Source organism: Acipenser ruthenus, chromosome 2 (genome assembly GCF_902713425.1).
Source record: "Acipenser ruthenus chromosome 2, fAciRut3.2 maternal haplotype, whole genome shotgun sequence".
NCBI lineage: Eukaryota > Metazoa > Chordata > Actinopteri > Acipenseriformes > Acipenseridae > Acipenser > Acipenser ruthenus.
This window is the reverse complement of record NC_081190.1, coordinates 84,535,696-84,554,358: the sequence shown is the minus strand read 5'-3', so window position 1 is coordinate 84,554,358 and position 18,663 is coordinate 84,535,696. Positions and strand designations below refer to the sequence as shown.

Sequence of the window (18,663 nt, the reverse complement as noted above, 5' to 3'; positions counted from 1 at the left end):
GTTCTGGTGGGATGAAGGACCCAGTGAGGGTTTTTTTTTAAGATGGGGGTGATGAAGGCCTGTTTGAAGGCAGAGGGGAAACATCCTGAGAGCAGAGAGGTTTTGAAAAGAGAGGAAATGAAAGGGAGTAGAGCAGGGGCAGCAGCCTGGAAAAGGTGAGTGGGGAGGGTGTCCCCCAGGTGTCCCAGGGGGCGGCGCTCAATTGGCCGAGCCCCGCCCGGGGGAGGGAGGGCTAGGTCGGCCAGGGTGTCCTCGGCTCACCGTGCACCAGCGACCCCTGTGGTCTGGCCGGGCGCCCGTGGGCTTGCCTGTAAGCTGCCCAGGGCTGTGTTGTCCTCCGGCTGCATGGTGAGTCTGCAGTGTGTAAGGAAGCGGTCGGCTGACGGCACACGCTTTGCAGGACAGCATGTGTTCGTCTTCGCTCCTCCCGAGTCAGCGCAGGGGTGGTAGCGGTGGTCTGAGCCTGAAAATAATTGGACATTACGAAATTGGGTAGAAAACAATAAAAATAACTGGCGACCACTAAAATTGTTTTATATATATATATATATATATATATATATATATATATATATATATATATATATATATATATATATATATATATAAAATATATATATATATATATATATATATTAGTAACACGACTGCACCCACTCACGGTTTGTTGCCCCTTTAAAACACCGACCCAGGACACATAAATGGAGTATAAAGCACTGACACGCTATTTTTAATGAACAAAAACAAAAACAAACACCTAGCTCCATACGAGCACGAACTAGACACACAGGAACCTAACTAACACAGGACAGCTAGGCCGTTTACCTGTAACATAAAAGTTTCAACCAGACCACACAGGTTTATACTGCACACCCTTTTCTCTCAACTGCTCGGAAGCAGAGCACCTCTTCTGCTGCCTTCTAAGCAGCCTTGAGCAAACTAACTGCTTTCATACCCTGCACCTGGCTCTAATTTAATAATAATCACCAGGTGCTAATTAAACAATAAAACAATTAACAAATTAAACAATAAAGCCAAACTAACAAAAATGTGCCTGCGCACATCTTACGCAGGGAGGATTTTAACCCCCTCCTTGCTATGTTACTATATATATATATATATATATATATATATATATATATATATATATATATATATATATATATATATATATATATACATATATATATATATACATAAGCACCCTAATTGTTTGTTTCGCATATTGCTCTTGCTCCCTCCACATTTAGTGAAATTCTTTATTAATAATAATAAAAAAAGTACTGATGTTAATGTTACCAATTAAAATGTGAAAATCCCTTATAAAATATAATAGAACACTCCCAAAGAGTACTGAATGTTATTTATTCAATTTCAAGTGTAATTCAAATTTACAAAAAAAAATTGTAGTTATGTTATAAAACCTCAGAAATCGTTCATATTGCACAAAGAATCAAACTTTTTTTTACAGCTCCATCATTTTACATATAAAAATAGAAAGGCACTGTGGAACAGCTTAGCTATTTATAAATGCAATCTATATTAGAAATTGCTAGCTAAATATATAGAATACCACAGGTTAGAAAAGTGTTTTGGTTACCTATTAGACAATGTGCTTGCAATTTAAAATGGCAAAGTTGTAGAAGTAGAGTACTATATACACACACACACATATATAGATAACCTCAAACAAAGTTCAATCTATAACATTAAGACATTTAATTACCCTTATCAATGGAACAGGACATTTTGGTAGTATGCAATAAAATAACTGCCAGGTTTGAGCTCTTGTATTCGCTGGGAGAAAAATAAAGTAACTCTCTATTTATATTTTAGTGGTCAGTTGTTATGTTTTACTAGTGTGTTAATAAATTAATGGAAACAGTTTCTTTTTAGCACATTGTATAGAATTGTTGTATAGAAATAATTGTTTTTACATGGTGTTATTGCTGAGATATCAATAAAATAAATATTATGAATAGTTATTAATACAACATATATAAAAAGGTCACATCTACTGTAATTTGCAACTTTTGTGTTAGACAAAGCATTTTGACAAACTGAAATTTTAAATACATTATTTTTACTTTAACTTTCATATCTCTGTCAATGTAAAAAAAAAAGTAAATGTTGCTATAATTCTTCAAGCACATTAAAATGGTTTAAGCCGGGGCTCCCGAGAGGCGCATCCAGTAAAGGCGCTCCGTGTGGAGTGCAGGATGTGCCCTATACTTCGAGTTCGAGTCCAGGCTATTCCTTTGCCGACCAAGGACGGGAGCTTCCAGGGGGCGGCGCTCAATTGGCCGAGTGCCGCCCGGGGGGAGGGAGGGTTAGGTCGGACAGGGTGTCCTTAGTTCACCGCGCACCAGCGACCCCTGTGGTCTGGCCGGGCGCCCGTGTGCTTGCCTGTAAGCTGCCCAGGGCTGTGTTGTCCTCCGGCTGCATGGTGAGTCTGTAGTGTGTAAGGAAGCGGTCGGCTGACGGCACACGCTTTGCAGAACAGCATGTGTTCGTCTTCGCTCCTCCCGAGTCAGCGCAGGGGTGGTAGCGGTGGTCTGAGCCTAAAAATAATTGGACATTACTAAATTGGGTAGAAAACAATAAAAATAACTGGCGACCACTAAAATTGTTTTATATATATATATATATATATATATTAGTAACACGACTGCACCCACTCACGGTTGGTTGCCCCTTTAAAACACCGACCCAGGACACATAAATGGAGTATAAAGCACTGACACGCTATTTTTAATGAACAAAAACAAAAACAAACACCTAGCTCCATACGAGCACGAACTAGACACACAGGAACCTAACTAACACAGGACAGCTAGGCCGTTTACCTGTAACATAAAAGTTTCAACCAGACCACACAGGTTTATACTGCACACCCTTTTCTCTCAACTGCTCGGAAGCAGAGCACCTCTTCTGCTGCCTTCTAAGCAGCCTTGAGCAAACTAACTGCTTTCATACCCTGCACCTGGCTCTAATTTAATAATAATCACCAGGTGCTAATTAAACAATAAAACAATTAACAAATTAAACAATAAAGCCAAACTAACAAAAATGTGCCTGCGCACATCTTACGCAGGGAGGATTTTAACCCCCTCCTTGCTATGTTACACTTCCGCCCCCCATTCGACGACCACCTCCCTCCACCCTTAAAAGACCACCCACACTCAAGTCCAGTAATGTCAATTGATGCCCTCTTCCACGGGCGGGCTTGAGGGTGGGTTGGTCCCTCCGGCGTTTCCAGGGAGGGACCTAGAACTCTGGGCTCTGCAAGCGGCGGCTCCTCCCCTCTGGGCTCTGCAAGCGGCGGCTCCTCCCCTCTGGGCTCTGCGAGCGGCGGCTCCTCCCCTCTGGGCTCTGGGAGCGGCGGCTCCTCCCCTCTGGGCTCTGCGAGCGGCGGCTCCTCCCCTCTGGGCTCTGCGAGCGGCGGCTCCACCCCTCTGGGCTCTGCGAGCGGCTCCTCCCCAATGGAGTCAGCAGCCTTGAGCAAACTAACTGCTTGTGTTTTATACCCTGCACCTGGCTCTAATTTAATAATAATCACCAGGTGCAGGGGATAATTAAACAATAAAACAATTAAATTAAATTAAACAATAAAGCCAAACCAACAAAAATATGCCTGCGCACATGTCTTACGCAGGGAGGATTTTAACCCCCTCCCTGCTATGTTACTATATATATATATATATATATATATATATATATATATATATATATATATATATATATACATAAGCACCCTAATTGTTTGTTTCGCATATTGCTCTTGCTCCCTCCACATTTAGTGAAATTCTTTATTAATAATAATAAAAAAAGTACTGATGTTAATGTTACCAATTAAAATGTGAAAATCCCTTATAAAATATAATAGAACACTCCCAAAGAGTACTGAATGTTATTTATTCAATTTCAAGTGTAATTCAAATTTACAAAAAAAAATTGTAGTTATGTTATAAAACCTCAGAAATCGTTCATATTGCACAAAGAATCAAACTTTTTTTTACAGCTCCATCATTTTACATATAAAAATAGAAAGGCACTGTGGAACAGCTTAGCTATTTATAAATGCAATCTATATTAGAAATTGCTAGCTAAATATATAGAATACCACAGGTTAGAAAAGTGTTTTGGTTACCTATTAGACAATGTGCTTGCAATTTAAAATGGCAAAGTTGTAGAAGTAGAGTACTATATACACACACACACATATATAGATAACCTCAAACAAAGTTCAATCTATAACATTAAGACATTTAATTACCCTTATCAATGGAACAGGACATTTTGGTAGTATGCAATAAAATAACTGCCAGGTTTGAGCTCTTGTATTCGCTGGGAGAAAAATAAAGTAACTCTCTATTTATATTTTAGTGGTCAGTTGTTATGTTTTACTAGTGTGTTAATAAATTAATGGAAACAGTTTCTTTTTAGCACATTGTATAGAATTGTTGTATAGAAATAATTGTTTTTACATGGTGTTATTGCTGAGATATCAATAAAATAAATATTATGAATAGTTATTAATACAACATATATAAAAAGGTCACATCTACTGTAATTTGCAACTTTTGTGTTAGACAAAGCATTTTGACAAACTGAAATTTTAAATACATTATTTTTACTTTAACTTTCATATCTCTGTCAATGTAAAAAAAAAAGTAAATGTTGCTATAAAATAATTCTTCAAGCACATTAAAATGGTTTAAGCCGGGGCTCCCGAGAGGCGCATCCAGTAAAGGCGCTCCGTGTGGAGTGCAGGATGTGCCCTATACCTTGAGTTCGAGTCCAGGCTATTCCTTTGCCGACCAAGGACGGGAGCTTCCAGGGGGCGGCGCTCAATTGGCCGCGCGCCGCCCGGGGGGAGGGAGGGTTAGGTCGGACAGGGTGTCCTTAGTTCACCGCGCACCAGCGACCCCTGTGGTCTGGCCGGGCGCCTGCGGGCTTGCTTGTAAGCTGCCCAAGAGCTGCGTTGTCCTCCGACGCTGTAGCTCTTGGGTGGCTGCATGGTGAGTCCGCAGTGTGAAAAAAAAGCGGTCGGCTGACGGTACACGCTTCGGAGGACAGAGTTTGTGTTCGTCTTAGTCAGCGCAGGGGTGGTAGTGGTGAGCTGAGCCTAAAAATAATTGGCTATTCCAAATTGGGGAGAAAATAATAAAAAATAATTGGCAACAACTAAATTTATAAAAAATAAAGAAAATGGTTTAAGCCACTAAAAAATATAGGAATTATATTTTTGTATGGAAGTGCTTGTCATACATTTTCAGTCCTGTAATATAGTTTGTTTTGCTTGGGGCTTAGCAATAGAATGTATTACACTGCCCTCTACTGGGAAAATGTTTTTAACAGTGTTTTTTCAAACAAAGAGATACAGCCATAGAAAATGCAATGTCACCAACTATTGTTAGTTATTCTTGAAGACTGTTTGTTTTACAAAGAAATTATGCTTAACAATAAAAAAAAAAAAAGTTTCTGGCACAAAACGGTTAATATTAACACTCCTCTTGTTTTCAATTCCCTCTTCATGTATTGTTTTATCTGAAAGAAATAAAACAGAAAGGTTCAGAATAGCAAATTATGAAAAAAGAAGTTAGAAAAGTAACTGTTGAACGTTCTGGTGTTTTACAATACTGTTTTTATATGCATTGTATAATTAAACCATGAAAGAAACAAAGTAGCTTTGTAAGTCATCTATCCAAACATCTCACATTATTCATTCTAAAACCAAGTGTTTTCCTTTTTCAATTTTTCAAGCCACAGTAGTACATCGAGATAAAATCTGTTTATATTTACATATTGTGCAAGTAGCATGCACCATCCATGAAAACTTAAAATAGTCACATGCAAAATATCAGAACTGTGTTCATGGATTGTCAAGTGTAATTTTGTCCAAACATTACTTTAATGGTGTGCTGCATAGACTGGCTTTATTCTGTGTCTTTACTGTCATGTTTGGATGAGATAGTTTCTGGTTGAATGTTTTCAGGGTAAATACTTATAAATTGCACCTCAAAATGACACCATGCTTTGCCTCACACTGTAATCAAAATAACTTGCATGAATCTTACCCTTCTTTTACATTCCCTAAAGTTGAAGACACAAATCTATGTAGGGCAGCATGATAGTAATGGGTATGTGAAGATCTCTGGGATTGCATGGAGAAAACCAAGGAAAAACTAAATAATTACTAGTTACTACCTTTCAAAAGTCCAGTCCCCCTCACAAATAGCCCTGTTCGTTCATTCCTCTAGGAGTCACTAGATTCCATTTTGCAGTTGGTTTGTTCATTGCATAGCCTAAAAATAAAATACATCCCATTTAGGAAACTGACTTGTGTGAAAAGTACCATATTCCTTTGAATTTAAGATACACTTTTTAAACACATTTTTTTCTTCTCAAAAATGTCCGGCATCTTAAATTCAACACTCCACTGTGAACAAGAATGTCACTGCCCGACCTAGAATCATCCATGACATACAGGCAGCCATTTTCAATCAGCGTCATTAGCTTCTGAAGGAATTCGAAGAAACTTTTACAATTTCAGCGTTTCGTGATTAGGCTCAGTTATAATAAACAGTACCAGCTTGGACAGATAGGAAATGCTGTTCAGTAAATAATAAAATGGTTTCATTATAAATCTGACCAAAATATTTTACATGCAATAAAAACAGACATTATAGTTACGAAGATGGCAAGTTTTAAATTCATTATGAAACAAAACACAGTTATAAGTTGGTGAAATTCAGGTGGTGTGGAACTGGCTCTCTGTCATGTACACGAGTAGGGCCCATTGTACAATAGCTAAAATACTATTAGAACAAATGCCATTGAACGCATGTGGCTGAGCGTCAGGGTTGCCTCTTCTACCTGTTTCATGATGCTCATGACGACCTGGGTGGCTCCCATCGCCTAATCCACTCTCACTAGAAAAGGTTTGTTCTCCTCCAACCCTCCAACCCCTGACATCTTTCATGTACAGTGGGGACCTCTGATGATGGTATTTTGTCCTGTAAGTGTCCGTCATACAGCTGTCTACAGAAAAATATGTAGTCGGCAGAACACCTTCACTTGATCCCTTAGAATTGGCAGTAGGTTTTGGTTTGTTGTCGGTGACAGTTTCAGACAAATCCAACCTCTCCTGACTGGAAAACCCAGATTTAGACTGCTTCGGTTGTACTGTCACCTCAGACCATTTGTGGTTTAATAGGCGGCTATCTTCAAACTTATATTTCTGCGGAGGTGTTCTTAAAATTTTGGATGTGTCATAAGGATTAGTTTGTAAAGGGTCCACTGATGATGGTCTTGTGTTGAATGCTGACCTCCTATCTTCAGAATACACACATTTTTTTTGTGCATATTTCTTTGGAGGCAGCGGTGGCCCAACATTTTGATAGAGGGATTGTGACACATCATAGTTCTCATTCTTGTGTAAACCATAAGTGGCAATTTGTCCTTCATGCATCTGAACTGGACTGAACTCTGAGTGGCTGCTAGGCACACTACATACTGTATATGTAGCATCAGTTCCAGGCACAGCAGTCCTTATGTCCTTATGCTGGGGGTGTCCAAAAGTAGGACTTGCAGTTTCATTTTTTTCACTACCTGTGTACTCAGAGTCTGACGGCACATCTGCACTGTTCCAATCTGTGCTGCTTGTTTTCTCTCCATACTGCAGGTGTGAGGTGTTGCTATATTTATAACTTCCATCATTTTCCCCTTCTGATCTTATTTCTTCCAAGAACACTGGATCTGCAGCAGACAAAAAGGTCCTTCCAGTATGTTCAGCATTTTTTCTGAATGCATGTCTTCTGAAGGAATAATAATAAATACATGATTACACAAAAAGTTTAAGAAACCTTTTTTTTTTTTTTTCCTCATAGCAGTGACCAGGCCACGTATGTTTTGTTTCACATTATTCTTCCAAGATTTCAAAGAGTGACCAATATCAATAGAAGCAGGTACAGTTAAACAGGTAAATACAATGTATTAATCACATGATCTAAACAGTTGGGATGTAACGATACACTAATGTCACAGTGCAATACATATCACGAATCTTCATTCAAGAAATATTTGGTGAACTACAATGAGCTATGTTGTGCTTTCGGTCTTGTATGACGATATAAACAATATATACCTCTATAACGACATGACATATCAGTGGTTTTCAACCTTTTTTTTAAAACTGCACCCCTTGTGTCTGAAAGTTTCAGCTCATGTACCCCTTTACATTTTCTGCTTTGCTAAATAGTACCACAGTTGCAATAAAATGACAGAATAATCTGATTAACACATTAACAAATGTTTCCCCCATTTATTTAATACATAATTTATAGTTTGGGACTGACACTCTGCTGATTTAGGATAGAATACCAAACAGTAAATATTAAAACGTTTAATTACAAGTCTTGTATGCACAGAATCAAAAGACAGTATTTGTGAATCTCTTTGGAAACACACATATTCGCTTTCTATTCAGCAAAGTTATTATAAATAATCCAAACTAGTCTGCACTGTAAATGTTTACTGTGTTCCCATTTACTTTCCATCTTAGCATAATTATGTGTCATTTAAAATGTTTACAACATCAAAAACACAAACCTCAAAATATAACTCCAATAACGAACAATGAGAAACTTATTAAAACCATTCTGTCGCTTTGCTCTTTCTGTAGACTTGTTTGTTTTCTTCATTCATTTTTCTTTTGAAAGTAAGAAATTGATACATTTGACTCCAAATGAAACACATGATAATCTGGATTTACTCTATCAAACACCGAAAACAATTCCACCAGCTGCTATTGCTGTTACTGAAATGCAGGCACGCCTAATAATAATCAGAGTGAAAAAACGCTCAACCGAAATCACTCATGCATACAGGTGGACAATCATTTTGAAACTACAGTCAGACTGTAAACAGTAGTTTAGTGATAATGTAAAATACCATTTAAAAAATCAATTCAATATCATTATTTTCTTTTACTTTCATTTAATTTTTTTGTGCATTTGTGAGTCGTCCTGCGTACCTAAGACCCTTAGAAGTACCCCCGGCTTGAAAACCCCTGTGATATGTCATGTTAAGAAAGTATCATGGTTCATCAATACACAATTAATCGTTACACCCCCACTAAACTGTGGTGGATTGTTTTGTATTGCCTCCATTGTTTTTATCATTAAAATAGGGCCCTTTCTGGTCTTTAGTATATTTTTAGAGACAGAAATACTCTGAAATGATTAGGCACATGGAGAGCCCTATTTAAATGATCTACACAACAGCATTTGGATTCATTAAATATCTAAACATACAAGGGAAAAGCCTCAAACAGGAATATGCAAAACTCATTCCCTATTTAAAGACGGCTATTCAGAATTCATGCAGACTGGTTCACCTAGGAAAAGCACTACTGTGAGGCTGAGTGGCAACGGAATGACAATTACCTATAACCTCCCCTCACAAGAATGCTTAATGTTACTTACAATAGTGCTAAATAAATGTTATTTTATTGTTCTTTATGTTCACTTATACTTGAGCATCAAAAGAAATGTATCACTTATACTTGAGCATCAAAAGAAACTTATCACTGATATTTGGATAAAATTCACTAGCTGTGATCGAAAAATTACAAACTCTGTTTTAGAGCAGGTTCAGTGACTTTTTATTGTGCTGATTAACAATTGACATCAGAAAGATGCTGCAAAATGATCTGTCGATCTTGGGCATGTGTTGTGACTCTTGGTCTCCCAGTTCGTGGCCTGTCATTGGTTTGAAATTGCTGGCTGTGAGCACCCAAGACAACGAACCACAGTACGCTGCCCTAGTCCAGCCTCCAGCATGCTAATTGCATGAAAGCACTGCTCTCTTGACAGATGTGGCATATTGTTTTTTTTCTTTCTGTGATTTTCTTTATTGCTTTTATTCAAGCTTGTAATTCAACAGCTTACATCACTCCATATCCAGCGTTCAATCATCTGTCTCACTAATTGGGTGATTAAGTTCATATGCTTCAGTCATAGTCATTCAAGAGAGTCATGGTCAAGGACGAATGATCGAGTGATTAAAAGCAAACCAAAAACATTTTGTCAATGTCCATCATTTATATGCCTTATTTTTTTCGAAAATAAATGTGTTATAATAGTGATACGTTTCTTTTGATGCTCCGTATACATTGAAATGTCAGTGCTGCACGTGTATTTCTGTAACTCATTCAATGTTTTCACTGAGATCTATCAAATGATGCATAACCCTGTTTATACTCTGTATAATGTATCGGATGTTACTGGGTCCACTGAAAAAGGTAGCTACTGTCATTTTAAAGTTCCAGTGCTACTGCCAACTCACACTCAATTAGTATTATTGTATGAGGTATGAATCAAAAAAGGTAATTTCAATGAAGATTATTCAATTTAGATTAAGTGTACATTCCTATAGCAAATATTCCAAACCCACTCTATGGCAGATAGCATAAATTTCACCTGGCAAATGTACAATTTTCTACTATTTTGTACGTATAAATAAGGAGTGTGTTTTTCAACTAAGGAAATACCAATAAGAATAGTCAATCCATTCTCTGAGGTCAAGTGCCAAAGATACTCCCCATCTTTACCTTTGCGAGCAAGGTTTCTGCAAGTATATATCTTGAGGATTGTAATCCTTCTCCGAAGCACCTAAAAAGAAAATAACAAATCTGTTATCTTTTGGGTTGATGCTATGCTGCTTTGCTAACCACAAACTTAAAAAAGTCTCAGTCGTATTTCATACTTTTGTTTTTTATTGGTATTTACAATTATGTTTAAATTGAGATCTGAAAACAAATATGCTATTGTGTGTCAGGCAAAAATAAATAAATAAATAAATAAATACATAAATAAATAAAAACATATTTCTCCCTGGTCTTGAAAAATGAAAAAAAAAAATTAAATGCATATCATGCATTAAACAAACAAACAAAAAAACAAGTAGAAAGTAATCATCTACTAAATCAGGACATGTGATATATACCTCCACTAAATCACACATCATGATTACCCTGCTGAGAATTAAGCCACACAAATGTTATCCTATTAAACTCTGCAAGCCTTAGCTCCTTATGTTGCCACTTTACATTGGCATAAGCACATTAACTGCCACAGTAAAGAATGTAGTGCCGTGCATGCATCAGAAAAGTCAGACTCCACTGCGCTATACGTTTACAATCCATTCTTGGAATATGTGACAGGATTGGGGTATGACTCATTTGCATTCAGTTCATCGTCCAGTACATTTTCCACAGGATGGTCCTTAATGTTCCATGTTCCTGACACGCTCAGCTTTGCCTGAGCGTGTCCTAACTTCTGCCTTGAATAGGAATCTCAGGTGGGGGAGGGCTAAACCTAAATAATGTTTTAAAAATATTTCCCCATTTACAAGTGTTATTGTTTACTTTTAATTCTTGTGTATAGGTCATGAACGTTTCCCTCGAAAGGCTTTAGGAAAAGTCTGTACCTGCCTCCTGTTTAGTTTTTGGGTAACACAGGAGACTGGTGCATCCGGAAGGCAATGTAAGTACAGTCTGGACAATACAATACTACCTAGAATGACTACAGCAAAAAGCTTTAATAAACCACAAATAAAGCTGGTACAGTATAATGAGTTTTAGCTGCTGTAATACATCATTAAGTTCAGAATTGTATCTGGTTTCCAAGTTCATCAAGCCATGTGCAGTATTGAGTTAAAGGATTTATATACAACATGTCCTTTTGTGTACAAATGAATAACAATCCTGATGACAGAATTAAAAAGGAAGTGTGAATCAGAGGAAAGCGAATCACAGCCACTCTACTCACAAGTTGCACTCATATTAGTTATGTGCCAAGACTAGTAAGACCACGCTTATTGCCTCCAGCAACATCACAGCTTAAAATAAAATGAAAACATGTCATTGCATTCATATGCCTGTGGTTGTTTGGTGGTGTTTTAAAAACACTGTGTCCTGAATCAGACTGAAACTATTTAAAAAATGAAAACTATTTCCAACACAAGGACAGCAAACAGGAAAAGCTGGTTTTCTGGGTGTGTATGACAGTATATTGCAGCTGTGGAACTTATTTATGCCAGACAACACGAGATACAGTAACCAAAACAATACAGCCAAATGTATTGCAACCCAAACTGACAGAAAATGATTTCAACTTGAAATATATGCACATGAACATTCCAAACCCTATCTAGTTTAATCTAGCATTCTTACTGTTAAATAATATTTCACATAATATTTGCATACTTGAACTGTCCTTTTAAGAAGCTTGCGTGACCAACACTATTTTTGTTCATGCATTTTTGCCTAGGCAAACATGACAGGATGTTCACAGTTACTTTTTGTAGCAAAGTTATTTAAACTTGGCACTGAAGTGAAACAGATAACATGAATGCATATTTTCTTCATTTTAAATTAAACACTTTTTTTAAAAATTACAGAAAATAAATATTAAATGAAAGAAATGTGTATAACAGCTTCTGAATTGTCAACTGTATTTTGGTTTGCATCTTTTAATTTAAAAGGTTGCAGGTTCAATATCCAGATTCAACTGACTCATCCCAAAAGTAATCTAAGATAAGTACTCAAGGGAGGTCTGCTGCTTTTCTAGAATCTAAACATGTGAAATCCTGCTTGGGTAGTAAACAATCATTAATGAGATTGCATTTAACTCTTCTCTCCCTGTAACTGTTTAGCCCAAGGATTATAAGATGTCAGTTTAAAACAGCTGTATAGTAATTACTGCCGAGCCCTCACACCTGTATCACACCTGTATCGGTCAAATTTGTTTCGGTTCAGAATATACTGATACAATGCTGCTTTCTCTCCTAACTCACTTTTCAACACCAGTACAAGACCGATACTGTTGTGATATACCTGTCCACGTTTAAGCTGTTTGATATTGACATGCTTCCAAGATATTCTGTATACACCAAAATACCCAACTCCACTGATTCTCTATGAGGACCTCCATCACGTAGCACGCAAAGGGTTGTAGGATATATAGAGAGCTCAAGAGAAGATTTTCTACTGAGTCAGAGCGCCGTTGGATTGAGATGTTTTGAGCTTATTTTATCGATGTTTAAAAATATATAAAAACTTGTGAAGTCTATTTTACTCTTGCCCAGCGTGTCTTGACAAAAAAAAAAAACATAACTCATGGTAGTGATTACATACCGTAATCTATATGAAAATTGTTATTTTCTGAATACAGTACCAGAGATAGGGCCTGCGCCTTAAAACAGAAATGAGTGTTTCACACAGTACAGACAGGTGCAATTATAAAACTTTGATTTACTGGTATTAGCCGTCAGTTTTTATATGTTTTTAGTTTTTAACCATTAATTCAAATTTCACATCGACCATTTACTATTGTAACATCTGTAAATTATATATATATTATATATATATATATATATATATATATATATTATATATATATATATATAATATATTATATATATATATATATATATATATATATATATATATATATATATATATATATATATATATATATATATATATATAAATAATAAAATAAGCAGGACAGAAGTAAAGGCAGAGTAGAGAATCTTGGTAATATATATATATCTTTGATGTGACTGTGCTCCGCATGCCTCAGACTCATCCATTTGGGTGTCATCCCGATCCACCTGTCCACATTTGATCTGTTCCGAGTCATATCGCAACTGTAACGGTGTAGTGTTATAAAGTGGCACATTGTCACAATGTGGTACGCGTACCAAAACTTGGCCCGTGAGAAAGTGGTACACTGTGAGATTTTGGTACAGGTGCAATCAAAGTTGCAGAAGTAAAAAGCAAAGTATGGGCAGCAGTGTGGAGTAGTGGTTAGGGCTCTGGATCCTTGACCAGAGGGTCATGGGTTCAGTCCCCAGTGGGGGACACTGCTGCTGTACCCTTGAGCAAGGTACTTTACCTAGATTGCTCCAGTAAAACCCCAACTGTATAAATGGGTAATTGTATGTAAAATTAATATGATATCTTGTAACAATTGTAAGTCGCCCTGGATAAGGGCGTCTGCTAAGAAATAAATAATAAAAAAACGTACAAGACCCAATGTATTGCATATGATAAACATGTGCACACTATTTTCTTAATGGTGGAAACATATGATAAATTAAATTTAAAAAAAGAATGAAAATATCATAACATAACAGATTTGAATGGGCACTTCCGTGTTTTCTAAGCAGATGTTGTTTAGAATTTGTTTAGGCATGCGTGAGCAAGCACAGTGTGCTGCGTACGACCTTTTATCAGAGTACCTGAAAATGTCACTAATGATACCTTTAGGTTCTCCATTTGTAATCTTTTTAAATTCATTTATTGAGTAAACCACTGCCAACAACAGCACCTGAAGGGTGATTATAGGACACCAATAACTACAGGCTTTCATGCAGCTGTGAACAATCACAGCTGGTTTATTTCTCTTTTTAACTTCACTCCTAAGGTGCTTTCACACAGAGGAGTTATGACGGTTCAGAACCGCCACTGTAGCGGCTTATAGGCCTGTGTGAATTGCTTATACTGCCACAGAACCGTCATATTTTATGCCGTCTCTGAACCACCTCGCAAGGTAGTTCAGAGACAGCACTGAACTGTCATAACTGCCTGTGTGAAAGGCTATACCGCCACTGAAGCGCTATAGTGGGTGTGGTTTCAAAGTCAACATGCCACATCACTATAGCGTAGTGCTTAATTTGTGCCTGAGCTTGAGTCATAGTGCCGGTACCTATAGTTAAAAATCTCATAATACTTTCTTTTTAAAATCTCAACACAGTTGCATTAAGTCTGCAAGTTCTTGTGTGCGCAAAAGAGAGACAGTCCGCTGCCATGTTTGTAGCCTACTTTAAATTACTTTACGATTTCAGCTTGAGTGCCTTTAAGTAAGATGACACTGGCTGCAACTCTATTCTCATTTTTTATACACAAATAAGCTTACTTGATTTAAAAAACATCACGAATGATACAAGCAACTTCTTACACTACTTGGTTTGATTAAATGAGTAGTATACAACAAAATATGAAAGCTGAACATTAATTTCAACAAACAACAACGGCAACTTTTTAATGAAAAAAAATATATTGTAGCCTACTTCAATAGGAACATTAGCCTGCTATATTATATTAAACCAAAACAATAAACATAATAACAATCTGGTTCTCTTGCCTTTTTCAATGAATATAATTTAATTAATAGAGAATAAAACATACTAAGTTAACTACCTAACCTAAGTTTAATCAATCGTTTTTGTAATCTACCAGCAGCTTCTGTTGCTTACACATCGCTGATAATAGTGCAAACCGTGGGTCAAACCAATGTTCGTGTTGGGGTGCGTTTTTTCGTCAATATAGTTCTTCTGGACTTTTTTTTATATATTTTGAATTATATTATGATTTTGAATATGCTCTTCTTGGGGTCGGTATTATTGTCATTGCTTGCGTTCCGGCACCTCTTTCTTTACAAATTAAGCACTGCGTATATGTGTTAGGTCTTGTCAGTGAACAATCTGTTGATTGACAGGTTTGAAAGTTGTACTCACGTGATCTCTTTGGCTGTGTGAAAGGGTTATGACGGTATTACACCGGCATATATTGTGCAATTTCATGCTGTGTTAAAGGGTATTTTACACACTCGTTAAAACGTTTCAGAGACGGCACAGTAGCTGCATTTCTGTGTGAAAATGGTACTAGTCACCACTAGCACACTGTCTCTGTGTATGTGTTTGTTTTAAAACAATGTGCTTAACAAAAACTACAGACTGTAATCTTGGAAATGTACTGGCCTAAATGATTTGCAACACATACTATGATCCAGCACAATGTGAATGAATAAATAAATAAATAAATAAATAAATAAATAAATAAATAAATAAATATGTTCTCTTTTTGTACTTCAATTATTATTATTTTTTCTTATCGCTATACATTACAGGCTCGTTATGCCACATTTAGTTCCATAGGTCTATGACCTGGCAGGAAGCTGTTGGTTTAGTGATGTATGGGTTATGCGATTCACTCGTGTAAATCAATCCAGCAAACAACACGCACTGCCAGTGTATCTGATATGTGAGCTAGAAAAGCCATTTGGATTAGGTCATAGATAAGCATCTGCTGAACTAGAGACCTGCTTTTTAAAATAAAATTACAGTAGTCGTCTCGGGCTAGAGAACACCCCTCGAGAAGCAAGGGAAATGTTCTTATAGCTGAAGTGTTTTCTAAGACGGAGTTAACCACCAGACACAATGTGAATCAATAAATAAATAGATATGTATTACTTATGTCATCATACACATACATCAACTTATGAAATTAACTGAATAAGTAAAAGAAAAGTAATAGGCAAGTGTATGTTAATAAACTATAATAATAAAGTAACAGACAAACTAACATTAATAAACTGTCAAACTAAATTAACACAGCACCCCTACACACGTTAAAAAATGCAGCAGCAAAATGCAAGACATGCATATTATTAACAGAATAGTGAAGCAACTCACTAGAACAGGCAACACCGAATTGTTCAGCGACTTTTGTCTGATTTAGGTTTTTTTTCAAGAGCTCGAACAATTTCCAACTTCTTGTAGCAAGAGAAACAGCGGCGCATTTCACCTTTTGTTTGCATGCCATTTGATAGCGATGAGGTGCACTCGTAAATCAAAATACAAAACGAGTCAATGATATCTCGCCGGTTCTGGAAAGATTTAATAAACCAATCAGTGTGCCTCTTGCGATGACAAGTTGCTCTGAAAAAGACTGAATAAACCATTTTACTTTAAATTTGATGATGAGTTATCAGGTTACAAAGCAGTACTGTATCTGTTGTGAACGAATCGCTATCAGTGCCAAGAAGATGTTCTTTTAAGCGAAGTTCCTGTTCCTTTAGCCGGAGCATTTACAATGGGAAAAATCTGTTTCACCACAAGGGTGTTCCCTTAGGCGAAGTGTTCTCTTAGGACGTGTTCCTATGTGCGGAGACTACTGTATATAACAAAATAATAGATCAAATGGTTATTGATCAAATAGGTTAAATGATGATCTAGCTGAAAAACAGTATTGTGATAGAATTGTGTCTTAGGCAGGATGTTAGAACGGTTAACAGGTAATCACTCCAAGTATAAAAGTATAGGCAGAGTTGTGTTGGTTATACTTCACATTTTCTGGATTTGTAAAGCTGGCAAATAACATGCATTTCTAATTTGATCATGAAACAGCTTTAAATCTGATGATTTTTACAGTAAAATCAATAGTCATATTGTGTGTCAAGAGTGTGCATTAATCCTGGTTATCGGCGTATATCTTTCATACTGTTGTATTTAAAAACTGATAGATGGATTAATTGTAATTGTGGAGGAGTAATACGACGAAGATATGTTATGTTCCATGTTTTGTTTTTGAAGCTGATAAAATCTGTCTACACTCAATATTTCATAGCCATTTCTAAATGAACATACTGCACGTTCATCATTCTCCTCATGAGCCTAAGTATATCCACATACTGGTATTAACATTCACACATTTTATGCTTGCTTATACATTTAAAACAGTCACTTCACACATTACTGCAAATAGAATCACTTGTTATTCACCGTTACAATCTCTTTGACGCTTCATCTATAAATCTTTACCCAATGCCCTACGCAGTCACATCATACTGTAGATCAGCTAATACAAAATCAAAACAGACATCTGAGCTAAAGTACAGTAGGTAAGATGAATCCCACTTCCAATTGTCAATCGTGAAATTAAGATTTAGCATTTATTTGTATATCTGTGAAGAAGCTTATTGTAAAGAGTGTTTAATTTCCATATCAATAAGCATGTTATTAATGGGTACTGTGGACTGTTTTAATTGCAAAGCAATGGCACCATTCAGGCATATGGAGGCAGCAGAGGTTTACACGCACAGACATGGCACACTGTCATAAAGTAGAGACACATACACTGTAACACCAGGAGGTCTGCGCACAGTAAATTCCAATACTTTTATAAATAGATGCGTTATTTTTTCTTTCCTGCTGACCTAGAGATCCATGCATGGCTAAAAGCTGAGAGTGAGCCGATTGGGAATCTTGGCGCAAGTCTCATATAACCCTAAATATTGCCGAGGCTGATACCTGTTTTGGAAGAAACTTGAAGACATGCATGAAGTTACTGTTAGGGTGCCAACATGCCCCAAACAATAAATAAAAGATAACATGACCCAACTGTAAGCTTGGAGACAGGATTCATTTTGCTTATTATGACTTATGTTCCCCAAGATACCAGATTGTTTTGGCATAATTTTCTACAGATCACAGAAGGAACATTACAAAACCCTGACCTTTAAATGCTGTCTTGTGAATTTATGAGCGGGTCCTTGTAAATATCAACATAAGTGCTCATTGTTTAAAGACTGACGGAAACAGGGAGATTTTCCTGTCATTAGGATTAGAATGACAATTCATAACAGTACCAGTGCAGGAAAAAGCCCATTTAAAAACAACTTGTGTTTCCCATTTTAAAAAGAAAGAACTTGGCAAGTACAAATCGCATAGAAAACATGTACAAATTATAGACATTAAAAAAAAAGCAGATCTGTGCAATTATATAAAACTAACCCTGTAAATGGCTCAAAA

General features: G+C 36.7%; 1 protein-coding gene and 1 long non-coding RNA gene across 11 annotated transcripts in view; one reads left to right on the top strand and one right to left on the bottom strand.

The window, feature by feature from the left end:
• LOC131701940 (uncharacterized) overlaps positions 1–18,663 on the top strand; it is an 84,162-nt gene that overhangs the window by 61,729 nt on the left and 3,770 nt on the right. The gene's annotated exons all lie outside the window — the stretch shown is intronic.
• LOC117409345 (inactive ubiquitin carboxyl-terminal hydrolase 53-like) overlaps positions 3,897–18,663 on the bottom strand; it is a 68,673-nt gene continuing 53,906 nt past the window's right edge. For 5 of the 10 annotated variants that reach the window (XM_059002767.1, XM_059002764.1, XM_059002780.1 and 2 more), the window contains 4 exons: positions 10,616–10,676; positions 6,880–7,820; positions 6,211–6,308; positions 3,897–5,550 (listed from right to left, as the gene is read on the bottom strand). In XM_059002767.1, coding sequence (XP_058858750.1) covers positions 6,232–6,308; positions 6,880–7,820; positions 10,616–10,676 — 1,079 coding nt within the window. In that variant the 3' untranslated portion in view covers positions 3,897–5,550; positions 6,211–6,231. Of the gene's footprint in view, positions 5,551–6,207; positions 6,309–6,879; positions 7,821–10,615; positions 10,677–18,663 lie in introns of those variants that run through there. The other 5 variants (XM_059002776.1, XM_059002788.1, XM_034908860.2 and 2 more) reach the window with 5 other exon arrangements.